Source organism: Trachemys scripta, chromosome 3, assembly GCF_013100865.1.
Source record: "Trachemys scripta elegans isolate TJP31775 chromosome 3, CAS_Tse_1.0, whole genome shotgun sequence".
In the NCBI taxonomy this organism is placed as follows: domain Eukaryota; kingdom Metazoa; phylum Chordata; order Testudines; family Emydidae; genus Trachemys; species Trachemys scripta.
Genome location: NC_048300.1, coordinates 110,726,222 through 110,753,089, shown reverse-complemented (window position 1 = coordinate 110,753,089; position 26,868 = coordinate 110,726,222). Strand labels below are relative to the sequence as shown.

The 26,868-nt window shown below is 43.2% G+C and overlaps 1 protein-coding gene across 4 annotated transcripts in view; it reads left to right on the top strand.

Annotated features, from left to right (window-relative positions):
• NCOA7 (nuclear receptor coactivator 7) overlaps positions 1 to 26,868 on the top strand; it is a 132,302-nt gene that overhangs the window by 62,958 nt on the left and 42,476 nt on the right. For all 4 annotated transcript variants that reach the window (XM_034765736.1, XM_034765731.1, XM_034765733.1 and 1 more), the window contains one exon: positions 3,834 to 4,087. In XM_034765736.1, coding sequence (XP_034621627.1) covers positions 3,834 to 4,087 — 254 coding nt within the window. The remainder of the gene's footprint in view (positions 1 to 3,833; positions 4,088 to 26,868) is intronic.

The following is a 26,868-nucleotide window of genomic DNA, read 5'->3' as shown; positions in this document are numbered from 1 at the left end:
GGAGCAGAGCAGCTGGAGCCGGGGAGGAGAAGTGCCCGGCCGGCGGCTCGGGGTCCGGAGGCAAGGGGGCTGCCCGAAGCCGGTAGCGCTGGCTCGGGCAGCTCCCATGCCTCCGGACCCCGAGCCGCCGGCCGGGCACTTCCCTTCCCGGGCTCCAGCTGCTCTGCTCCTCCCCTGACTTTTCGGCTCTGTTTAAGAGCCAAGCTGCCCAAGCGCTACCGGCTTCGGGCGGCCCCCTTGCCTCCAGACCCTGCGCCGCCGGAGCAGAGCAGCTGGAGCCGGGGAGGAGAAGTGCCCGGCCGGCGGCTCGGGGTCCGGAGGCAAGGGGGCTGCTCGAAGCCGGTAGCGCTGGCTCGGGCAGCTTGGCTCTTAAACAGAGCCGAAGTCTGAGTCAGGGGAGGAGCAGAGTAGCCGCGGGAGAGGAAGTGCCCGGCTGGTATTTTTCCCGGACATGTTCGGCTTTTTGGCAATTCCCCCCGGACGGGGGTTTGATTGCCGAAAAGCCGGACATGTCCGGGAAAAACCGGACGCATGGTAACCCTAGCTTGGGCCGAAACCTGGGCTCTAAGACCTTGTGAGGGGGGAAGGATCCCCGAACTCAGGGTCCATCCCAGAAGTCTACACAGTAGTGAAACTGCCCTGCCCGAGTTGGCTGGCATGGGCCAGCCATGCCTGTCTAGTTGCTGTGTAGACATACCCAAAGGGACTAGAGAGGGGTCAAAAGTGAAGCTAGGCCTGTAACGGTGAGAGTTGCAACCACATTCTGCTGCATTGTGCTAGTGCATAATAATAATACATAGCACTTATATAGCGTTTTTCATTGGCCAGGCTGAGAGAAATGCAAATAGTAAACAAAATCATAGAGAGAAAAAAGAAAGTGAGAGGTTTTTTAATAATCTGTTGTTTATAATGCTAGGTGGTGTCGCTAGCCCAGGCAAAGGGATTTTTTTTTTTTTTTTTAAATATAGACCAGGATTTTCAAAAGTGACTCATGATTTGTAATGCCTCAGTTTTTGGATGCCAAACTTGAGGCACCTTAAAAGGCTCTGCTTTTCAGCACTGTCTGAAAAGCAAGCCCCTCTAAGGTGTCACAGATTGGGAATTCAAAATGTGACTCACCCCAAATCACTGCCTTCTGCCCAGATTTGATGGTGGTCTGAAGGCTCTATGCTTCGCTGATGAGGCTGCCGCAAATTGGCTTGGCACGCTCCGCATTCATTAAGAAGACACGTCATTTTTGGAAATTTTGGCCATTATTTTTAATCTTACGGTGTTTTTCTTAAACTATCGCATTTGCAAAGGAAGTTATGTGCCAGACTGGTACGAATCATGCACTTAAAGTACAGAGCTCAGGACTCAGCGTTAGATGTGGTGGTAAAAAAACACATCAACCCTGTATTCATGCTACTGCTTTCGCCATTGCTACCGCTCGTAGAACAGGCCTGATAATCTTTGGTTTATGTCTTTTTCTTTTTAATAACTACTATTTATCTAAATAAGGACAGAAGAATATTATAAGCAAAGGTATTAATTGGAGGCATCTGTTTATAGTGTCCTTTATATGAAACTGTGTTTCTGAGGATCCGTGTACATGTTGAGGGTTTTTCTTAAAGTTAGTTGGTGGGTGTATGTGAGGAATCTTCTGTAATTTTCCATTACCGTTTTCTTAGTTTTGAGACTGCACATACGCAGTTCAAAACTTGCTCATCTGGTTTTGATAAAAATAAATAAACTGGGAATCTGAAAACTAAGACCCTGATGGGTTTGAATTGTAGATGGGCCATTAGTAGGCTGTTGTTAGTTTTACTTTTTACTGAACCAGATGATTCAGGTCTCTCTCTAAAAGTGATGCAATCTTACACACACACAGATAAAGGTCATCACCTCCTCCAGAGCAGAAAATGCAAGTCACTAAGAGTCTGGAGCCAAGATCAACCATGATGTAAGAGGTTGCAATTTCAGCATAGACAGTAGCTTTGCACAAGTTTACCCAAGGACTGAGTATAGCCATATATCTGCAATCTGATCATAATGTACTGCTGCTGTTGCACCAGATTTAGATCTTGTCATTATATAATGGCTGCATCTGTAACTTTTACTCCATGCATCTGAAGAAGTGAGGTTTTTTACCCAGGAAAGCTTATGCCCAAATAAATCTGTTAGTCTTTAAGGTGCCACCGGACTCCTTGTTGTTTTTGTGAATACAGACTAACACGGCTATCCCCTGATACTTTGTATGTATGTTGAGTTTTCCCTTCCCATCCTATTCCATTTGTGCACGCTCATGAAACATTTTCATAACTGTAATGGATCCTTAATAGTTGTAGTTTTATGGCTATCTTCTCTCAGTGCACATACATAATGACTGTTATCAGCCGCAGAGAAAAACATATAGCATCCTCCTTAGTATCCCTGTAACTGAAAAGCTGTTAATGCACTAGAGGGAAGGATCATTGAGGTTAGTTGTTTTTCTGTTCATACAGTTTGTGTCAGTGATTTGTAAACGAGTGGTAACAGAGGGTTGTTGTAAGGATTACATTACCATTAATAATCTTTGTGATGATCTCTCAGTTAAGTGCTGTTCTTACTGAAATTGAGTGCCAAAGATGGTGACTGGAACAGCAGTTGTGACACCTGCCCAGGACCGGCTCCAGGGTTTTGCCGCCCCAAGCTGCAGGAAAAAAAAAAAAAAAAAGACAGTTGCGATCAGCGGCACTCCAGCGGCAGCTCCACTGCGTCGCTTTCTTCTTCGGCGGGAATTCAGCGGCAGGTGCCTCCCTCCGAGAGGGACCCGCCGCCGAATTGCTGCCGAACAGCCCGACATGCCACCCCAAGCACCTGCTTGCTGGGCATTAAGATTTCTCTTGTAGAAAATTTGACAGCTTGAGAACATTGCCCTATATGAACAGTCCGACAGTACTGTAGTTATGTTGCTTAATGCAATAGGCATTCAGAAACTATGGTGGGGAGGGTGGTGTAACAACCTTTATAGAACAGAATATGAGTGGCTGCTGATAAATAACCTTGAACAAAATGTAAATAAATAACAAGTTTATATCAAAACAAGCTAGCTCATAAAGCAGTGGCAGTCAACTGTGAAATTATAACTTTAGCTGTTGTGTTATAATACAGTTAGACCTGGAATAGTTTTGATTTTATCCCATGTCTCATCTAGAAAACATTACTCCATGCTTTGTTTTCCCCCCACTCCTTTAACTGTGTAGCAGGGGTCGGCAACCTTTCAGAAGTGATGTGCCGAATCTTCATTTATTCACTCTAATTTAAGGCTTCGCGTGCCAGTAATACATTTTAACATAATATATAACTAAACTGTTGTTGTATGTAAAGTAAATAAGGTTTTTAAAATGTTTAAGAAGCTTCATTTAAAATTAGGGTGACCAGATGTCCCGATTTTATAGGAACAGTCCTGATTTTGGGGACTTTTTCTTATATAGGCTTCTATTACCACCCACCCCCTCTCCTGATTTTTCACATTTGCTGTGTGGTCACCCTATTTAAAATTAAATTAAAATGCAGAGCCCCCTGGACCGGGGGCCAGGACCCGGGCAGTGTGAGTGCCACTGAAAATCAGCTTGTGTGCCTCCTTCGGCACGCGTGCCATAGGTTGCTTACCCGTGGTGTAGAGAAAAGAGTATGCTGTTTTGTGAAGGGTGTGTGTGTGTGTGTTTGTGTGTGTGAGAGAGAGAGAGATTGTAGTGAGTCACCATATAATAAATTCATTTGCAGAAACAAGATTGGCCAACTCAGTTAATCAGTTCACAGTAAGAGACCACATCTCACTCTCATTTTTTTGTAATTTATATTTTATCTAGGTTGAAAAAGAAAAAGCAAGCCAAACAAAATGCTGAGACAGTCATTTCTAATTCTCGTGGAACCACTGCTTCCAGAACTCAGGTTGGGAAGGATGATAGCAGTAAGGTCATTTTGGAGCAAATCAATTCTGAAGACAACTGCAAACTTGCTGAGGAAAAGGAGGAGTGTATCACTGAAGAAGAGAAGAAAAAGAAAAAATATAATCAACTAAAAGATATCAGGCGCACAGAGCTGAAAAGATACTATAATACTGGTGAGTGATGTTAGCACTACAGTATTTTGATACAGTATTGTTTTGGTAGTTCTTAATATCTTTTTCTCATGTGATTGACTTAGGTATTCCTTAAAGGGATAGTCAACTTGAAATCTTATAACATCTAAAAATTAGTTAAAATAGTTTCAGGTACTACACTTGCCCCCAAGGCTATGTCTGCACTATGAGCTAGGGGTGTGGTTCCCCTGCTCACTTATGGATATTCACTCTAGCTGTCATTGAGATAGCATGAGTATAAGTAGTAGTGTAGCCACAGTAGCACGGGTGGAGGCACGGCTGAGCCGTGCTGACTACATACCAACCACTGCTACGACTGTTGCACTGCTATGTATAGTTGAGTTTGCTCGATGAGAGCTGTCACGTGAGCAGGGAAACCACACCCCTAGTTCATAATGCAGACATAGCCTAGTTCCCTTCTGCCAACTTTTGTGGTGTTTCAGTCACTGGTTTCTTATTATTCAAACAGGGGAAACTGACTGTAGACAATGTACTGTCAGTATCATGAAGTAAACAAATGAAAAGATAGAAATAATTTTCTTTGTTTTCAGTTGTGGAAATATTAGGTGGTGTTTGTAACTATATAATAGGCTTAAACATTTTTAGACATGTGGTTTGTATTTTTTAAATGGATGGTGTATATTCAATATTGTTTTTCAGTTTGTTTTTTTGCATACTGACAACAGAATATATAGCAATCTAGAAGTGTGTTGCTTTTAAATTTATATCCTGTTCTATTTGCGGTGCTGTGAAATAAGTGTTAAAAACAATCCACCCGCAGTCTCGAGAAGATATGGCACTGAGACATTGATAAATGATTTAAAAAAATTGTCCATGGTCTCACAATCACTTATTAATTTTACACATGTGAATAATCCTATTGAAATAAAATTTAACTCGTGTCTAAGTGTTTGCAAGATCAGAGTCTATATGTAGCATCCAGTCTGTTGGTCTGGATTACATTTTGTTACATGCCCTGAATCTAGGGTGACCATATTTCCCTAAACTGAAAACGGGACACTGGGTAAGCGGCAATGCCAGGCAGCTCGGGCCAGCACCGCGTCGCCTGGCGTTGCCACTTGCCTGAGCCCCACTGCACTGGGCTGGCCTGAACCACCTGGTGTTGTTGCTCTCCCAAGCTGAAGTCACGGATGTCACAACTCTTTTGGCAAAACTTGGCATTTATCCCATTTGCTATTGCCCAAACGTTCCTCTGCACCCCCTTAGGGCAAGAGCAAATGAAACAAATGCCCATTGTTGCGAAAAAAGTCATGACGTCTGGGACAGAGGTTAAAAAGGGGACTGTCCAGGTCAAAACAGGATGTATGATCACCCTACCTAAATCATTTCAGAGACAAGGTGGGCGAGGTAATATCTTTTATTGGACTAACTTCTGTTGGTGAGAGAGAGAAGCTTTCGAGATACACAGAGCTCTTCCTCAGGTCTGGGAAAGGTTCTAAGAGTGTCACAGCTAAATATAAGATCGAACAGATAGTTTAGTGTAAGTAGCACATATTCTAAGGGGCCGTTCAAGGTGAAGTGGCCTGTTAACATCCCTGTAGTCGCAGGACAAATATATTTCAGATATGATTTATGATAATATATTTTGTCTTCCAAATGTTGTACTGGGAATTTGATAGAAAAGGTAACCATTAACTAAAGGTTAATTTATGTTGCCAGTATATGGCATCACAGCAATCCTGTTTTGTGAGGACTTGCTGTCACAAAGCTGTCTCTAAAAAAAAAAAAGAATATTGTACATTTTACATCATAAAGACATGACCCTTTTGTGTTACATGCTATATTGTTACAATTTGTGCCCTGCACATTCATGAAAACCCACTTCACTCTGAATATCCTGCATTGTAATAAAAGAATCAGAAACCAAAAAGGAGCTAGCGTCTTGTGAGCAGCATGTGCAGATTAGTCAACAGTTTTAGAATCTCTGTTGTACATTAACCAAAGCTCTTCTGTGGTAATTTGTGACTTTCTTTTTTTTTAAAGACTCTATCCTGTAAACTCCTTTGCTTGTTGGTAACTTCACTCACTTGAACAAAATTCCTTGTGTGTAAAGCGTTGGCAGAGCTGGACCCAAAGAGGTCAACAATTTAGAAGTTTAAAAAAAATTGTACTTCAGTTTATCTTGAGTACTGCCTCAGATCAACAATGTACTATATTTGCAATAGTATCTTTAGTATAAGAACACTGAAGTGTTTGGATTGAAGAATAAATCTGTTTGTTTAGTTGTTCTGGCAAACCTTTTTGCAAGTATTTATAACTGACAAATAATTGAAAGATACCAAAGTAAATACTGTGGTTATTAAAAGTGTTTCTATTTAAAATGATTTAGCTGAAATCTTAACCCTTTCTTTAAAAGAGCATTTTTAATAGAGAATGACAATCTGTAGAAGTTCTGAGTTTTGTGAAATGGCTGGAATTTGTTTTAGTGTTTCAGAGTTTTTGTGAAACATTGAGGAACTATTGGAACTTTCTTGGAAAAACATGACAAACACAAAAATGAAGTTGCTAGGAATGTAAACATCATGATGCTCCCCTCCGCTCTCCCTGTATTCCTTCAAGGCTCTTCTGTTGTCACATTCCCTGCCATCATTTTCTCTTAAGAGTGTTTTTGCACGTTGGTTCTTTCCAGCAAAAAATGTGCCCCCTGAGCTTTTATAAGGAGAGCTTTTAGCATCTCAATCTGAGAAACCTGAGAATGCAGCGATTGAATTTATATTAACAAAATTTGTCTCATATGTGATGAGATGTTTAAAATGGACTGGTGTGCTTGAAAAGTGACTTGAAAAGCTGTTTATCTGCCGCACCCAAATTCAGGATCTCTGGATTCTGCAGCACTCTGGGGAAAACTTTGGGCAGCTTCAGATACATTTGAAAATTGAGCTTTGTTATCAGATTAAATATAAAAATGACTAATATAATCCATACAGTAGTCCCTGTATTATTAATCCTCATACTAAATTACGTATATTTTATGCTACCTTCACAGTTTCAGAATACCAAAGATTTTTACCTATTCAGATTGTAGAAGTTGTTGGAGGGGAAGCTGGGAGGCATGGGAAGATTGAGATTGTGGGACAAGCACAATGGCTAGATGTTGCTGCTAAAATGATCTTCATGAGGTAGTAGATAACAATGTTGACATTGAAATGATCGTCTTAAAGTTACAGATTTAATCAATTGAACTAAGAGGCAGCTCACATCTCTCAGAGTTTGTTTTAAGCTCTACAAACTCAAGCAGACAAATCATTGAGGTCAGGTCTACACTATAAACTTATATCAGTATTACTACGTCGTTCGGGGGTGTGAAAAATCCACATCCCTGAGCGACGCAGTTATAACAACCTATCCCCCGGAGTAGACAGCGCTATGTTGACGGGAGGGCTTCTCCTGTCAACATAGCTACCGCTTCTCAGGGAGATGTATTAACTACAACAGAAGAAGCTCTTCCATCTGCATAGTAGCATTTCACTGAAGTGCTACAGTGGTGCATTTGCATCACTGCAGCGTTTTAAGTGTAGACATGCCCTTACGCTTGTTAACATTTTCAAAGTAATCTCCACAACCATAAGGGCTATACACATTATTTATTTATGTATTTATTTATTAAAAAGCTAATTAGATCCCGGAGCGCAGTTCTGTACGAAGGGGTGAATTCGGGAATTCTGCAGTGGCAGAACACACAGGGCCCTACCAATAAGGGGATACTTTCTGCCCAATCAATAATATGTACACACACATCCTACAAACAATTCACATGCTTATTTGAAGTATCACAGGACTTCCTTAACAAGCAGGCTAATGGAGAGCATCCGTGCCATACTTCATTCAGTCTAAATGTTTTGACCAGTATTCTCTAGACAGGCTAAAGTGCTTTGACTAAACCCAATAACCTCACTCTCTCTTGTTCTTCTGCCTATCCATATATCTAGTGTTAGGTACATTTGTATGTTTTGTTGTTGTTTGGTGGTTGTTGCTGCTAACTTGAGGAATATCCGTATAATTTAACTCTACACTTTAGACCTTTAACATTTAATGGTTTCTGAGTGGTACTTCTGAGATTATTTCTCAGTAATAGTTTATGCTTTTCCAGTACACCTTTGTGCTTCTGTGGAAAAGAAAGAAATGTATTAGATGTATTAACAGCACTGCAGTTTGCCTCATCTGTGTGCTAATGTTATTGTGGATGCATAATATATAACATGGCTTAATGGAAGTTTTATCACAAGTGCTTTGAGTCTAGAAAGGTCAAGTCTGTCAGTCTGGCAGAAATTTGTCCTCTTTATAATCTCCCTTTCATGGTTTACAGGGTCATAAAGCCGTCTTTATTTATTGTTATTGGGGAGAAGGGGGAGGAGCACTATATCTCACTATAAATCATTACTTAGACTCCATGAATCTTCATTGCAAGCATGTAAATCTGCATTCCTATGTTAATTTGTAAATGCTGACAGTGACTTTCTCATTCTTGCACTTTGAATGTCAGTCCCCTTAATAGATTTATGTAATATGTATCGCTTCCCGGCTCTCCGAGCTCTGGTCAAGTGTAGGTAGTCTCTTGGTCTATCCAAGCCCGTGATCAAGTGTCTTGATGTTTTTGGTCTTTTGGCCTTGAGATGAAAACCTTGCCTTTGTTTCTGGGACCTTGAAGTGAAAAAATTCTCTAAGTTTTCTGTCAGCACAATTTCACTGACTCAACAAATGCCACTTCTTACATTAGGATGAGTGTAATGCAGCTTCTTAAGGGTGTGGAGGTGCATATTAACTAGGCACTGTTGCTTTTCTGTTTGGTTTCGAGGAGGAGATGGTTCTTAGAAGGAATTGATTTTGACATTTTCTATCTTTGGAAGAGGTTCCAAATATGACATGGGAATGAGAAATCTTAGAGTAGTATATATGAAGAAGGAATATGATGTTATCTTGTTGTTACTGTTAGAGGCCAGTAGGTGACGTATCAGAACCAAAAAGGAATAACTGTTGCACTTTTTGATTCTGTAGGAAAGAATCAGAAAGTGGAAATGAAAAGTTCCTTTTAGTTTACCTAAGACCTCTCCCAGTGCACAGTTGTTCCTCATAGTACATTTTCTAGTGTTTTGATTGGTTTATTATGAAATGTCCCAGGCTAGGGAGCTGCCACCACATCCTTGTGGAGAAGACTGTACAGTTTATTACAGGGGTGGCCAACCTGAGCCTCAGAAGGAGCCAGAATTTACCAATGTATGTTGCCAAAGAGCCACGGTAATACGTCAGCAGCCCCTCCATCAGCACCTCCCCCCCTCCCTGCACCTCCCAATTAGCCGTTTCCTGGCATGGGGGGAGGGGGAGAGAGGAAAGTTTGCAGATGATACTAAACTGCTCAAGATAGTTAAGACCAAAGCAGACTGTGAAGAACTTCAAAAAGATCTCACAAAACTAAGTGATTGGGCAACAAAATGGCAAATGAAATTTAATGTGGATAAATGTAAAGTAATGCACATTGGGAAAAATAACCCCAACTATACATACAATATGATGGGGGCTAATTTAGCTACAACTAATCAGGAAAAAGATCTTGGAGTCATCGTGGATAGTTCTCTGAAGATGTCCATGCAGTGTGCAGAGGCGGTCAAAAAAGCAAACAGGATGTTAGGAATCATTAAAAAGGGGATAGAGAATAAGACGGATAATATATTATTGCCCTTATATAAATCGATGGTACGCCCACATCTTGAATACTGCATACAGATGTGGTCTCCTCATCTCAAAAAAGATATACTGGCATTAGAAAAGGTTCAGAGAAGGGCAACTAAAATGATTAGGGGTTTGGAGAGGGTCCCATATGAGGAGAGATTAAAGAGGCTAGGACTCTTCGGCTTGGAAAAGAGGAGACTAAGGGTGGATATGATAGAGGTATATAAAATCATGAGTGATGTGGAGAAAATAGATAAGGAAAAGTTATTTACTTGTTCCCATAATACAAGAACTAGGGATCACCAAATGAAATTAATAGGCAGCAGGTTTAACACTGATAAGAAGCTGAGGAAATAATTTAATAAAGTGCTTCTCATAATTTGACCTGAAAAAGGTGAGGTACATTTAAAAAACAAAACCCACATAAACTGCCCCTGCAAAAGGCCTGCTTTCTATAGCAGATCTAACCATAAAAGGTTTGATTCTGCCACTCGTATGCCACTCCTTGACTACCTGACTTTCTGAAGTACTGAGCACTCACCATCCTTAATTGTTGCCACTGGAAGTTGCAGATACTCAGCACCTCTAAAAATCAAGCCCTAGTGGGGCAAATTGTTCCGTAGCATGTAGCCCAACTAGCTGGACTGGGAGTAGCGGAGGTTTCTAGATGGGGCTGGAGATGAAGGAATCATCCTCCACCCAAGGCTGCAGTATAGCAGCAGAGCTGTTCAGTGGCTGCTACTGCAATCCTGCACCCTCATTATGTAGGGGATGATGGATCCATAAAGAGGCAGATCCTTAGCCTTTCTGCCCCACCCACAAATCTCTTTATGTGACAACATTCTGGGAGCCTGCAGGACTGGCACTGGATGTGTGCACACCCTGTGTAAGGGTATGTCTTCACTAGCAACGTTAAAGCGTTGCCGCGGCACCAGCGCTGGGAGAGAGCTCTCCAGTGCTACAAAAACCCCACCTCCACGAGGGGAGTATCTACCAGCCCTGGGAACGTGGCTCCCACCGCTGGTGCACTGTCTACACTGGCGCTTTACAGCACTGAAACTTCAGCGCTCAGGGGGGGGGTTTTCACCCCCCTGAGCGAGAAAGTTTCAGCACTGTAAAGTGGCAGTGTAGACAAGGCCAAAGTCTCTCCATGGCACACCTCCTCCTCCGCACAATGGAACCCTAGCAGTTCAGCTGCCTACTGGGACCTTATGCCTATGGAGAGGGCTAGGGTTTTCCCTTCATTGAATGGATTTTTACATTTGCAGGTATGAGTATTAATAAATGTAACTAAAAACTCCATGCACATATAAATGTACTGAAGAATTTGCATATGGTTTTGACTGATTTGCTTTCTGTTAAAAGCAGATTGGATGTAAATCTCTTAGTGTTTTAAAACATAAGCAACCCTTATAACAGTCACTCATTCTTTCTCAGATAGGCAAAACCACAAATAATGCTAAATGTTGTAAGATTTAGAGAACATTGACCCACAAGATACTGAAGCATAATTTCCATTCCTCTGTGTAAACAAACTGAGCACCCTCAGGGCCTTGCATCTCACCCTATGATCACACTAGCCTATGCCAGCTTCTTTGCCCCATCTTTCAAGCACAATATGAGCAGTTAGACTAAATACTGTGAAAAATAGAGGTGATGGAACTCATATTTAAGTACTGTGGCAAAGGGACATGATGGAACCCTCATTTAAATTACAGTATAAGTTAAGCAAGAAGATTGCTTTATGTCCTGGGAAAAGCTTTGTTCCCAGCTCCTAAGCTGACAGTTTTCTAGAGTCCTAGCTTTTGTGAGTGTGCTGTGACTCTCATCAGGTTGCATCCAGGATCAGTGTGTTGTGTAACCTGAGTCTCTCTGTTTTATAGTTCCTGAAAAATCCTGATGTGCTAAAAATCCTTAACAATATACTGGACGTTGATGTTATCTGTTCTTTCGCACATTTTTCACATAATATTTAGGTTTCTAATTCACAACCTCATAATTCCCTGCAAATAATCAAGGATTACAACGAACATTTAAAAGAAACTGTCCATTTCAAACAATTATTTGAAGCTAATTATTTTAAGATGAATAGGTAAGCTTTTATATAAAAAACAATTCATCTTACGTACTGTTAACACCTTGATGTCTTTCAAAGCATGCACCTTCTATTGTGATGTCTTGGTAAACATCCCCAAACAGCAGGTCTTTCAGTACACTAATTACGTCTTCACTCTAGGTGGTTTCTTGGGTTCTTGGCTGATTTGTTAGGCAGCCTAATATTTTATATGCACATAGTTAAACTCACCAAGACTTAAATAACAAATATAATGAATAAAGAATGGTCAGTGTACTGTCCATCAGACCAAGGCTTAGAACATTTTGATTCTGTAAATCATAGCAAGGGAGTCAGAATATGTATAAAATAATTTGGTGCAATGTCTTCCTAAATCTACAGACAGACAAACTGAAGCAAATGCTTTAAGAGGTGGGGATGGCTCCTGCTCAGTGAAACATGACCCCTAAAATTCTAATATTTTAAAAAGAACAGAAGTACTTGTGGCACCTTAGAGACTAACAAATTTATTAGAGCATAAGCTTTCGTAGGCTACTGCCCACTTCTGCATCCGAAGAAGTGGGCAGTAGCCCACGAAAGCTTATGCTCTAATAAATTTGTTAGTCTCTAAGGTGCCACAAGTACTTCTGTTCTTTTTGCGGATACAGACTAACACGGCTGCTACTCTGAAACCTAATATTTTAAATATCAAACATTGTTAACTATTCGACTGCTGATTACTTTAGCAGAAACACCCGGCTATTTGGGGACTGTAGAGTTTGAGTCCTATCAGCCCTTCTTCCACCTTAATCTGAAATGCTTTTTATCACCCAATCTTTCAGACCATTGGGCTGATATATTGCACTCTTGTTGGCAGTCCGCAGGAGGTCACTTTATTCTTCTTCTATGAACTGCAAATATACTGTTTTCTAAATGATGATTAAGGCTATGATTTTTTCACAGAGGTTGCGGAAGTCACAGAATCTTTAACTTCCAGCTACCTCCATGAATTCAGTCTTTTTGACCAGGAGCTGCAGGGTCTGCCCGCTGCGGTGGGGGAAGCCTGCAGCTCTTCAGGGCCGTGGGAGCCAGGGGCCCTCTAGAGCTCCCAGCCACCGTGGGCGGTGGGGCCATAGTGCCTGGCAGCGGGGGCCTCCCGTGCAGCTCCCGGCCACTCTGGGCGACGGGACCCTCCACAGCTCCAAGCTGCCGCGGGCAGCGGGGCCGCAGCTTCTGGCCAGCGTGGGGGGCAGGGATACCCTGAATCTCCTGGCCACCACAGGTGGCGGAGGTACCCCAGAGTTCTGAGCCGCCAAAGGCAGTGGGAGTTCTGGAGCCGCCGTGGGACCTTCAAAGGTCCTGGCTGCTGCGGGTGCTGGGGATACCCCAGAGCTCTGAGCCCCCACAGGTGGTTGGGACCCCCAGAACTCAGAGTGGCCCCTGCAGCTGCCCAACCTCTGAAGGTGGTGTGGGGACCCTGCAGCTGAGCTCCCCATTTTGTCAGGGATATTTTTAGTAGAAGTCAGGGACAGGTCACAGGCTTCCCTGATTTTTTCTTTATTGCCTGGGTCCTGTCCATGACTTTTACTAAAAGTATCCGTGACAAAAATATCCTTAGCCTTAATGATGATAGATGAAGGCTGGACCAACAGGAAATGTGTTTAATCACAGAGGGAAAAGAAGCCTGCCCTACTTTTCACATGTATCTCACCCAGCTAGAGACATCAGCATGGCCATACTGAGTCAGACCTTCTGACAGTGACTGGTGCCAGATGCTTCAGAGGGAATGAACAGAACAGGGCAGTATCAAGAGATCCATCCCCTGTTGTCTAGTCCCAGCTTCTGGCAATTTGAGGTTTAGGGACACCCAGAGCATGGGGTTGTGTTCCTGACCATTTTAGCTAATAGCCACTGAGGGACCTATCATCTATGAATTTATCTAATTCTTTTTTTAACCCAGTTGTACTTTGGCCTTCACAACAACGAGTTTGATAGGAAACTGACCATTTATTCCTATCCTTTGGCTCCTGACTTTCAACCAGATACTGATCCATGAGAGGACCTTCCTTCTTGTGTGACCGTGCAAAGCTACGGTTAAGAAATTAAGCACCCAAAGGCAGGAAGTTGAGAAATGACTGTTTTGTACAACATTACAAACTCATCCTAGTTGTACAAATGTGGTATTCTTTTTTTGGTGGTATTTGATTATATAACTTCATATGTTACTGTTCATATTGTTACGTGTACACTATAAAATACACTCAGAGGCAACACAGTAAGTTACCTCAGCCGTAGGAACCTTTAACTTTAGAATTTCCTGACTGTTCCATCTGAAATTTCTCTATCTGAGCCTTTCGGCCTGACACACCAGCAGGAGTAAGCCAGACCAATCTATTCAGCTGCACTGCTTTACATGAGTGGTGGTTTTCACTTGAAGTTTGTAGCTGAAGTGGGAGCTAGATAGCACTGTCTGGGTGTATGGTGACTGCAGTTTTTTTATATTGATCCAAAGTGAACTTGGCAAGCGTATGAAACAGTAATATTGAATGAGAAAAACCCAGGGCACAAGAAAGCTATGCTACACATCTCCCCAAGGACTGAGTTCAAAGTAATTTGAAGCTGAGAAGCTGTGGATACCTACATAATTGCACTATGATACTTTTCTGCATTAGTAAGACGCCCATGAGTGGCTCTCCTCCCCTATATCATTACATCTTTACTAGCTCTATGGTGTAATGGATAGGAAAATGAATGAAATTGTACTTTCCCAATGCAGTCAATTGTCTATGGCTTTTAAACTGCATTAAAGCCTCCAACCTCAAACCAAGCAGTTCTTGATGCCTGTTTTCTTTCCTGTTCTGTGAGGTATTTGCATGTAGGGGACAGTTGGGTTTGGTTCATCCGGTAAATGTTTTCCTCCACTTCAACAGGCTTTTACTTAAGATGCTTTTTTCATGTGTCCCTTTGAACTCAGAGTTTTAGATTAACTTTTACAATTGCTTTAAAAATGCTTTAAATATCTTTAATTTAGAATTGCCTGTTTGTTTCCCCTTCCATACGCCAAGGTTTTTCTGGTACATATTGTTCTGTAACTATTATTTTCTAATATTAATCTTTAGTTCATGTATTTTTTCCCCCTTTGCCTCCCCACCTCAAGGTTCCTGTAATCTGGGAGTAATGCTGTCTCTGAAAAACACACAGTATGAAACTGAGTTCCAGTGTGTGGTCTCATGAAAAGTTTCCTCTCTGTGATGTGAGTGAATGCTAGTGAGCAAATTCTCTAAATTGCCCACTTAGCAAAGTGAGACCTTTGAGTCTTAAACAGTATTAGACAAAGCCATCTTGAGTTCCAATCTCGGCTCTCATTTCTATGCTTTTGGGCAAGTCACTTAACCCTGCTTAAATTCAAGCATCTGAGCTGTCCTATTGATCTTGATGGCACTATTCAGGCACTTAAAATTAAGCACATGCACAAGTGCAGGATTGGGACCTTCTGTACGCTTAGGTTTTGACAAACATTTCCCAATATTGTTCACACCAGTGAATCTTTAGTATTCCTACCATTCCATCCAATGGTAGAGTAGACAAAGGATTACAATTTTCAAAAGCACCTAAGTGGTTTTGTCTTAGGCTCCTAAGTCCCATTTTCAAAAGAAACTTGGGCACCTAGGAACCTAAATTTTATTGACATTCAAGTGACTTAAGAGCCTAGGTGCTTTTAAAATTTTTATCCAATATGCAGCAGCAACTGGCATTCTCAATGCCATTTCAGTTACACCTTCTCTGAGCAAGTTCGATAAAGTGGGCTTAAACATCTATAGCTGCAAAAGCCTTGTTTAGGCTAGTGCTCATGCTTTCACCTGTACTAATTGTAACAGTGGGAAATATTTGCCAGAAGGAGGCTGGTGTGGACAAGACTTTAACTTCCTGCTTTAGCTTCCTCATCAGTAAAATGGGGTTCATACTTAGGCCATGTCTACACCACAAACGTATATCTACACAAGTTACGTTGGCATACAGCCGCCATAGTTGGTACATTATTTCTGCATGTGCATACTTGGCTCCTTGTACTGGCAGTGCATTTCCTCACCAGAAGTGCTTGTATCAATGGAGAGTACGGTACACCATGGGTAGGAATTCCATGTGCAACTCACTACCATCCAGCGCACTGTCTTTTATGTAATGGGGCCAAAACGAGTCATGCCAGGATGACTGGGAGCCTGGGGTCAACTTCCCTGTTTGCAACTGTCTCCATCCCATAAGGGTATACCTGTATCCTATAATTTTCACACTTTTTTTTTCAAAATCCTACAAACCTACTCTGTCCTCCTCACTGTCCACCATCTCTGACAGACGCATGGAGCCTGCACAGCTCTGCACTATTGTTATGAGCATTGCAAGCACAGGGCACACACAGCTCTGCACTATTGTTATGAGCGTTGCAAGCACAGGGCACACAATCCTGGAATATTTGAAGAGCTGCAAGAACCAATTGAGTGCTGTTGGACAGAGCGAGAACCAATTCAGGGCTGTTGGTGGTGTTCACAGAGCAGCTGCAGGTGGTGGAGCACCGCTCCTGGGTGAGAAACAAGCACTGACTGGTGGGATTGCACTATAATGCAGGTTTGGGATGACTAGAAGTGGCTGCAGAACTTTCAGATGTGCAAGGCCATATTCCTAGATCTGTATGCCGAGTAGGATGACCAGATAGCAAGTGTGAAAAATCGGGACAGAAGGTGAGGAGTAATAGGTACATATATAAGAAAAAGCCCCCAAACTCGGGACTGTCCCTGTAAAATTAGGACATCTGGACACCCTAATGCCTAGCTTGCCCCAGTCCTCCAGTGCAGGAACACCAAAATGAGAGCTGCTCAGACGGTGGAGAAGCAAATGTCTGTCGCACTGTAGATACTTGCAATGCCAGATTGCTACTGGTCAATCAAGAATCAGTTTGGTGTCAGGAAATCCACTGTGGGGGCTGTTGTGATGCAAGTGTGCAGGGCCATTAATCACATCCTGGCTACTTTTCTATGGTTATGAAAGCATTGGTGGATCACTGGGATGCTTCACCAATATCAGTGCGGGCTGCTCAGGAAAGGTGCATGACACTTGCATCTTTAAGAACGCAGGACTGTTCAGAAAACTACAAGCAGAGACTTTATTTCCCAATCGGCAGATTACCATTGGGAATGCTGAAATGCCAATAGTGATCCTGAGGGACCCAATCTACCCTCTACTCATGATGCCATATACCAGCCACCTTGACAGCACCAAAGAACAGTTCAGCTATTGGCTCAGCAGGTGCAGAATGACCGTTGAATGTGCTTTTGATTGATTGAAGGGTTGCTGGAGTTGGTTACTCACAACATTGGAACTCAGTGGGAAAAATATCCCAATGGTTATCGCTGCCTGCTGTGTCTGGCATAATGTATGTAAAGCAAAGGGGGAAATGTTTCCACCAGGGTGGAGGGCGGAGGTGGAGCGGCTGAATTTGAACAAGGGCTATGAGACGAGCTCAAAGGTTTAGGAAGGCTTTGAAAGACCATTTTAATAGCAAGCCAGAGTAGTGTGTGTTGTAGTGTGCTCTACTTGGCCTTGCACTTTTGTAGCCTGGTAGGAATTGTGTGGTGATTGCTGTACATGTAGGAATGTAACATTGTCAATGCACCTCTTAATTTTGTTTGTGAATGATCCTACTCTGAAACCTATTAGTTGTGTGACATTGTGCAGTAAGAGGTAATTAGTTATTTTCAGAACTGCTGAGCGCTCGGCAGCATATGTTGTGTACTAATAAAGATGAATTGTGCTCCAAATAGAATTTTATTCTGTAACAAAATCAGTGCAAAAAAACCTCTGATTTTAAAACAAATACCCTAATAAATTAAGAGAACAGAACTTATGAACGGGAAAGAACATTATGTCCATTTTAGCTACACATACACCAATCATGGCTTTCACAGGTTAGTGTACGTGAAGATGTGATTGGAGTGGAGTGGTAGGGATAGTGCAGTGACCCCGATGCCATGTGGAATGTATACAGAGATCCCAATATTGAGTTCTCAGTGGGCTGCAGAGGGAGGCAAGCACTGGATTGTTGAATCTGCAGGTCCACCAGAGTCTGCAGCATCTGTGCGTATTGCTTGAGAAGCCCCATTGTGTCCTGGTGCATCTCCCTCTCCTTTTCCTGCTGGGACTCCTGTCTCCTCACCACTCTTTCCTTCTTCAGGCTGATCGCAGTGTTCATGCTCATGGTCCGATGCAGCACTGGCTTGCAGGATCTTGCTGAACATGTTATCTCAAGTACTCTTCTTTTTCCTCCTTATCTGGCTCAGGCATTGTGTGGTGGTGAAGGCTGCAGTGGCAGCTGCTGAAGATAAGACACAGAGGTACCATGGTCAGTGCATTCACTACAGAAAGTGAAACTTAAGATTTTGAAGTCGCTCCCCTCAAATATTAAGCACTACAGTCTCACTTTTGCTTGGGAATGCTTGTGCACGGTGTCAGTCATGGCATTAGCCATGGTGAGTATGACCCACCAAGGGTAGGGGAAATGAGGGAATTGCTTGGTTGTATGAGTCTAATTATCAGGGGTGGCTCTATGTATTTTGCTGCCCCAAGCACGGTGGTGAGGCGGCCTTCGGTGGCATACCTGCGGGAGGTCCACCGGTCCCGCGCCTTCAGTGTACCCACTGCCGAAGCCGCGGGACCGGCGGACCTCCCGCAGGCATGCTGCCGAAGGCAGCCTCACTGCCACCCTCACGGTGACCAGCAGGCCACCCCCCACAGCTTGCCACCCTAGGCACATGCTTGGTGCGCTGGTGCCTGGAGCTTCCCCTGCTAATAATTGAGGGCAATGGCACTGAATACTGGCCCCATTTTCCACATGTGGTGGTGATTTTAGCTGATATCTCACTCCTGAGGGTCACAAAGGCAGAGAGAGCACAGGAGCCACTGGCATCCCAAAATGGCCGAGCCCATATGCTGCTAGCTTGTGTACTGCAATGATGGCTGCTGCCGGTATCACTGAGTGGCACAGAAAAGTGTCCTGCCACAGAGGAAGAAAGAAGGCAGACCTCCGTAGACACCTTCGGCAGAGGACTGCAGAGTACTTCATGAAAGTTTCATCGAGATCTCTCAGGAGATTCAAGGGACATCCCTATGTACATAAACAAACTGCTCTGCTTGCCCCTGCCCCTCCCCCCCCAACTCTAGAGGAGAATTGAAAAGTAGATAGCAACTCTGCCTTTCTTGATTGTACCACTACCTCTTCTAGCATGAATAAAGTCATGAAAAGTCAAAAGATGTGTCCTGCTGCTTTGGGGGTGCCATCCCTGTAACTGAAAATTTACCTACACATTTACCCCAGGTTCCTTCCCCTGCATCAGCCTGGACTGCAGCGGAGTCAAAAAATGGTCCTGACTTGAGGCACAGCAGGATCCCCTGATCATCTGTCCCCCATACTTCTCCTCTTCCGCCTCCACAATCTCTTCCTCCTCACTGTTCACAGCAGGGACCTGTGAATCAGGTTTCACAGAAGTATCAAGAGTGCTGTTGGGGTGGGGGTGGAGTGTCTCCACCGAGTATGGTATGCAGCTCTTTGTAAAAGCAACAGGTCTGCAGCTCAGCACAAAAAGAACAGGAGTACTTGTGGCACCTTAGAGACTAACAAATTTATTAGAGCATAAGCTTTCGTGGGCTACGAAAGCTTATGCTCTAATAATTGTTAGTCTCTAAGGTGCCACAAGTACTCCTGTTCTTTTTGAGGATACAGACTAACACGGCTGCTATTCTGAAGCTCAGCACAGGATCACTTCTTGTCCTCCCTGGCCTTCTGCAGCTCCCTGTCTTTCACCCAGCACTGCTGCTGGTCCCTGTCTTAGCCCTTCTTCTGCATCCCTTTGTAATCTGCTCATAGATGTCCACATTTCTTTGGTTGGATCAGAGTTGTGCCTGCACAGACTCTTCTCCCCATTGGCCCAGGAGATCCAATATCTCCAGTCTACTCCAGGCAGGAGTGCGTCTGGAGTGTGTAGCTGGCATGATCAGCTGGGCAGTTGCACTTAACCATGGAGAGCTGCTAGGTGTGCTCACCAAGCCAGGCCATCAAGAAAAGGAATTTCAAAAATTTGTGGGGCTTTAAAGGGAGGACAGGGACTTCTGGCCTGCTTGACCACTGGGCAGTGCAGTTCAAAATGGTGACCAGAGTGGGTCAGTGGGGGATGCTGGAGGACAGTTAGGTTTGACATAACTAATGCAGTGTTTACACTTGCACTGCATGGACTTAAGTACACTGGCCATGGCTCTAGGCCGCTTGGGAAGGTGATGTTAGTATGTTGGAGCAGTGGGGTGCTCACAGCGGTGGGAGACACATGCACAAGTAGGTCGACATAAGCTGCCTTGCATCAACATAACAGTGTAGCGTAGACCAGGCCTCCATTATCTCCCTGAGAGAGGTGCAGAAGATTAATTACTTTAATTTTTATAAAGTGCTCTGATAATGAAAAAATACTTTGATTAGATGTAAAAGGCTATTACAATAGGCTTAGATGTTCTGCTAAGGTTTTGCCTGAAAACCAAGTACATTCTCAAATGACCCTGTCCTTTAACTCAGTGGTTCTCAACCGGGGATCTGCAGCCCCCAAGGAGCCACGAGCCCTTTTGGGGGGCCGCAGGGCCCTACGGCTGAAACCAGGTGCCCCAAGCCTTGGCACCCCCCATGGGGCTGAAGCCGGGAGCCCTGGGAATGGCACGGGGCTGAAGTCAGCAGCTCTGCCCTGGAAGCGGCGCGGGGCTGAAGCTAGCACCCCCTGAAGCTGGGAGCAGCACAGGCTGAAGCCTGGAGCCCCAGTCTGCCTCTCCTCCCCCACTGCAGCTGGGAGCCATGTGTGACTGAAGCCCCGAGCCCCGGCGCTCCCCATGGACAGAAGCCCTGAGCCCATGGACAGAGTTGGGGGCGGCACAAGGTGTTGGCCCCCCAAACTGCACTGCCTTACCCAGAGTGGGGTAGTCCAGGGGCAGCTCCACCCCCACACACCATCTCCTCTCCCTCAGCCCCCCCTCAGGCCACATTGTAGGTGGGAAGCCAGAGCCAGGCAGTGCGGGGCAGCTGCTCCTCTGGCTGGTGGTGCCATGGGGTGGGCAGCTGTGGCATTCCCCCATCTGCTGCTGGTGCCCGGGGTTGCGGCTGCTCCTCAGCGCCCAGCTCTCTTTGATTGCTCACCCAGCCAGTAAGAGCCACCCTGGTGGGGGGACCTGGCTCCGGAGCCAGCAGAGCCCTCTGGGAGCAGCCACCGCAGGGGGAGCCCTACCCGCACACAGCCCCTAGCTATCCCTTGCCTGCCCCCTGAGCTACTCCCGTCTGTGCATTCCCTAGCTACGCCCCTGCCCGCACACAGCCCATAGCTACCCCCTGCCTGCACAAAGCCTCTAGCTACCCCCTGCCTGCACACTGAGCTACCTGTGCCCGTACACAGCCCCTAGCTACCCCCTGCCTGCACCCTGACCTACCCCTGTGCCCACACACAGCCTCTAGCTACCACCTGCCTGCACCCTGACCTACCCCTGTGCCCGCACATAGCCCCAGCTACCCCCTGCAAGAGAGAGCAGAAAGAACAAGGTGACAGAGAAGAAACATACAGGAATCAAGACGGGGACTGGGTGGGGGGAGAGAAGTGGCGGCAGAAGACACTTAAATTACAGGGATCTAGAAAAAAAATAAAGGAGCTGAAAGAATTCATAAACAAACCCTCCCACTTCCATTTGAAACAGCCAACAGTAGGTATGGCGATACCCCCCCAGACATACAATGAAATCATCCCCTCCACATGCCAGTATCGCTGCAACCTGCTATAATGACATCCTAGAACCTAGAGATAGAAAAGACATGTCAGTTTATCCATCTTCCCCCTTTCCCATGTCTCCAACATGCTTACCTTGGCCAAAGCAGGATTGCTCTCTACTTTCTATATATTCATTCTTAAATTCTGTGTTTCTCTTTTAGGATGACTCACAGGATGGGTATTATACCACATCCTAATGGAGACTGTGCAGTTTCACAGTCTAAACAGGAGCTCACTGATAAGGAATGTTTCCTGAGATTCAGCAATTAACTCTGTTTCATCCCATTACCTCTAGTGTTATGGTTGGATCACTTCATCTCGCCCCTGTGTGTTCACGCTCTTCAAATACTTGTGAACTGCAATCATGCATCCACTCCTTATTCGTAGTTTAGCTAAGCTATCATTATTTAATGCCTTTAATTTTCCTTGATTAAATCAATCCTTGAAGGCTTCAAGCACCAAGTACCACTGCTACTGCCCAGAGAGTTGAATGGGTGATAGCAATGGTGGGAGATTTTCTGCAGAAAAGCCGAGTACAGACAAAGCTATATAGAACCTGGTCTAGCTCTCATTGGGAGACCCATAGAAAGTACTGTTTATAGTACATTACAGCACCCAGATATGATACTTCTGCGTATACAGCCCAGCATTTTATTGGCTTTTTCCTTGGACTCTTTCTCCATTTACACAGATAATTAGTCGGTTGCAGGAGTAATATTCTACTATAATTCCTCAAGGCTACTAGGATGATAGTTGCTCTTTCAGCATTATTGTCTTTTAGCACTCATTCTCGCTTACCAAAATACCATCAAAAAGTGACCTTGCACATTTTTAAGGATCTCACAGCACTGAAAAGAAAAATCAGAATAATCTTCCAGGGAACTCAGGAATTATGTATAAATTCAGAGAGAGGCATAAAGGAGTCAGTAGTTCTTTGCTAAAATCTTTTTTTGTAGCTGATCTCTTTTACTGCTTTTTTCTCTGAACATTCATTCTCATTGTTCTTTATTAATAATCATTTTCTATATACTTTTATTTTGCTTCTTGTTATTTTGCTACTGTCCATGTGTGTTGGATTTGTGGATGGCTCCCTCTTCGCCCCAATTTTTCCCCTTCCTGCAAATGCTATTCAGCACATACCACAAATTAGCAAATGGTATTAACATCTTAGAATTCTCAAATGCTCGAGCCACCAGCTTTTGGGCAAATGGGCACTACAGAAAAACCTGAGAACATGAATATATCATCTCAGCATTAAGCAATTGTCCAAGTTCAAAGGACAGATGCTGTCTGCCTTTTTTCTTTGAGCCTGAAATACTATTTGACTCAAAGAGCAATTGCCCATTCTGCCAGGGGACGAAGAAATTGCCTAGAAACTGCCTGGCTGGACTCCACCACCTGATATTTACTAGGTGCCTGGGACCTCTGCTGGAGCAAACGGGACAAGTATTAGTGTCCCTAATTCAGGCACAGAGAAGAAAACATTGATTCCTTCAGGGAGAAATGAGGGTGGTGGTGGGGGGAATGATAAACATATATATAAAAATATTTTTGTGCAGAGTTCAATTTGTGACCTCTGAAGTTAAACGTGTGATAAGTGTGGGTACAAGTACAATAAAGTGACACTGTTAGGTCCCCCTGGGATTTAGGTTAGTTGGATTTCTTTCATTTGAAAACCTGAGTTTGTTTTAAAGGTTAATTTTTTTTAAAACCGTGCACGCAAGGTACAGCAATAACTCATGCCTATACGCCAATATTTTCCACCAGTGGAAGCGCAATAATTAAATGGCAAAAACCTGTCAAAAAGTGGGTGGGGGGTTATTCTAAGGATTTTATCTAGACGTAGTTACTGTATTTGCAGGGTAAAAATAAATAGCCCCAAACCAAGAAAATATGACTAAAGATTTCACATTTGTTTTTGAAGTATGTTTAGAAGCACAAAGATATGGGCCCTTTTTTGTGGCTTTCAGAGCCAGAGTTGAGATGATAGATGAAGATGCGGCAGGGCACCCTGCCAGCATTAGTTGGGGGCATTCTGCCTGCAGAAAGCTGAGGATGGATCATGCCTTTGGTAAGAAGCAGTTTTCACACCTTTTTTTTTTTTTTTTTTTTTTTTTTAAAGAGGTGCAGTATGGGCTCCCATCAGCACCAACCTCCAGCAGATGTACAAGGGGCGATATGAGCATGGCCCCACCACACTCAGCCATGCCTTTTTTAGGGTTTGCAGTGCCTCTGGCTGTGCTAGCCCAGCCCCTTCCCAGGTAGGCAAGGGAGAAGATGTATGAAGCCCCTTTCCCTATCTTCTCCACTAGGACAACCACAACAAGGAAGAATTCCGTACCCATTCCATCACACCTGATATAGTACTTGCAGCCCTGTTGATGCCTGGTGGAAAACTTTGAAAATCTGTTTAGAGACTGTTCTGCCTATATAGCTTCACTCTTCTTTCTATTCTTTGCTCTCTCTCTACCCGCCCCCAATTTTATTATTAAGGATAGTAGCATGAAAATTGAATCTTTCTTTAAGAGTTCATCTGCTCCTGTTATTTAATTCCATACCTGATGTCTTAATACTTTTTCTGACATCAAAACTGATTATGAAATCACAGTTGAGGGATTATCATTTTAGATAGGGAATAAGTAGCAGAAGCAAATGAATTCTTCAGAAATAAGGATCCTGGTTTTCCTCTAGCAATTTTTTAAAAATTTCCATATTACATACTATGGACAGGCAACCAGTGAAGACTAATAAATATGTCTATTACTATTAGTCATAGTTACACAAAGTATTTTCTGTGTTTTAGATTTACTATCATTAGTTAATAGGGCAGACCATGACCTGAATGGTGGTCCCTCAAGTCCATGCCTGGATGGGAATGGCTGTGTTTCTCTCTCTCCCCCACTACTCAGAAAACCCGGTCATAGCTCTCTTTTCCATGGCATCCCTCTCCTCTGGATCCCAAGAAGATCATTCTGTAGATTCCACAAAGTGTCCCAAGAAAAGTTAACAGTACCTGGGGCTGACAAACAATCAGTCCTTACTGGCAATCTAAGGAGGTGGCTGTTACTCAAATCAGGGCTTGGAGGGAGTTGGATATTTTAATATTCAAGCCAAACTATTGTTTAATGTCTAAGCTGATTTCCAAACTTTTATCTGGTGGTTAACCCTTTCTCTCCTGCTTCCAATCACCCAGCCAGGATTACGACTTTTAGCAGAACACTGTGGTAGCAGAAGTTTGACAAATTTTACTTAATTTTCAGGTGACAGTCTTAAATTTCCTAGGATGCTTACATGGAATACGGAATATACATTACTAAATATCTTTTAAGAGATAGCATTTAGTGTTGTTTTGAACCGGGGGAGGAGGGAATCTTTCTTTCTGATACCTTCCCTGTGAGGGTTTTACAGGCACTCAGACACACATCCATACCTTCACATCGTAAACTAACAAAAAGGTTGGGATGTCTCCCAGATAATGAAAACAAAAGGAAAAAGTCGGAAAAAAAAAAAAAAAAAGGTCAGGAGCTATAACTGCAGTCAAGAAAGTAGATGATGTTATAGCTGGCACAGTACTTCACAGTAGAGGGCTTTTCAGTTGCTGGGAGACTGGTCAAAGGCTGGTGTAGCCGGTTTATTGATGTCATGACTTCCTTCCCTGGAGGTAATTAGTCCTGGGGTTCTGAAACATGTCTTCTTTTGTCTCCAAAAAGTGATGGTCTCAGCTTTCTCCTTGATTTTGATGGGTGGTAACTACACTTTGCAGCACCTTCCCCTGAGGGTCTTCAGGCACATCAGTTGTGAAAACTACCTTCAATTCTGATAATATGGCCCAATAAGATTTGTTTTATGTCATCCTGGGCTCATGTCATTTTCTGGGAAGTCCTGCTGAAACCAGCAGCTTTTTAAAAAATATTCAGTGTTTTATGCCATATGCCCTGAAAATATCAAAATGAAAAAGACAAACGACCACTTTTGAGGATGTTAACATGGAATTACCTGGGTAACAAAGACCTAGAACTTCAGAGTTAGGTAGGTAGGCAAGTATTATTAACCTTATTTTTTGCAGAGTTTAAGTAACATGCCCAAAATATGAGAGAGTCAACAGGTATCTGTTATAATACTTAGTCCTGCCATGAGTGCAGGGGACTGATTAGATGACCTCTCAAAGTCCCTTTCGGGCCTAAAATGCTATGATCACCTTACGGAGTGTATCCTCAAATTCTGTAAAAACAGCTGATTACAAAAGTCCTAACAAAAACATACCAGCCACTTAATGTGAATTCACCAGCAACATTAAGAAGAAACTCAGACAGTTTATAACATACGTCCCATCATTTCTTGCAAACAAGGCTATTTGGCAATCTTTATATTTTAAGTACTGGGTCATAAATCATGCAACTTATCTCTTTGGAAATTTCCATCTTATAGAAGAAAGGTGACTATAAAGGTGATCAAATTAAACACCTATTTAAAATAAAAAAATAATTTTATATGAGGTCTGTATTCTCATGTATGCTATTTCTCTTGCACTTGGAAAGATGAACATATGTGTTGGCAAAGGTGCTAGATGCAAGAAAAATAGTTATTGGTGAAAATTGGGTATAATTAATTTTGACTCTTTTGCCTCAATTAGAATTTATATTTAACCCAAACTGATTTTGTGAACTTTTGCGAAGCTTCCTTACTGTTTGCATTATTTAGGCTTTTTAAATTAAAAAAAGGAATCTAGCTCGCTTTTCTGTATTGCATCAGACAGCTGTTTGGAACTCTACTAAGTAAATACATTAGCAGTCACACAACCAAAGCTACCATGCATTTTTGGTACTTGGAGGGGAGAAGGATACATTTTATGGTGTTTTTAAAGTGTTTCCCTGTAGCTTGCAGGCATTTAACTCTTATGACTCTTTTAATTTGTTTAACTAGCCTGCTCATTTTTGTAGTTTCCCTTTTTGAAGTTAAATGCTATTGTGCTAGGTTTCTTTGGTCTCCCAACAAGGATGTTAAATTTCAATCTCTCTAAAAAAAGAAGAACAGGAGTACTTGTGGCACCTTAGAGACTAACAAATTTATTAGAGCATAAGCTTTCGTGGACTACAGCCCACTTCTTCGGATGCATAGTCCACGAAAGCTTATGCTCTAATAAATTTGTTAGTCTCTAAGGTGCCACAAGTACTCCTGTTCTT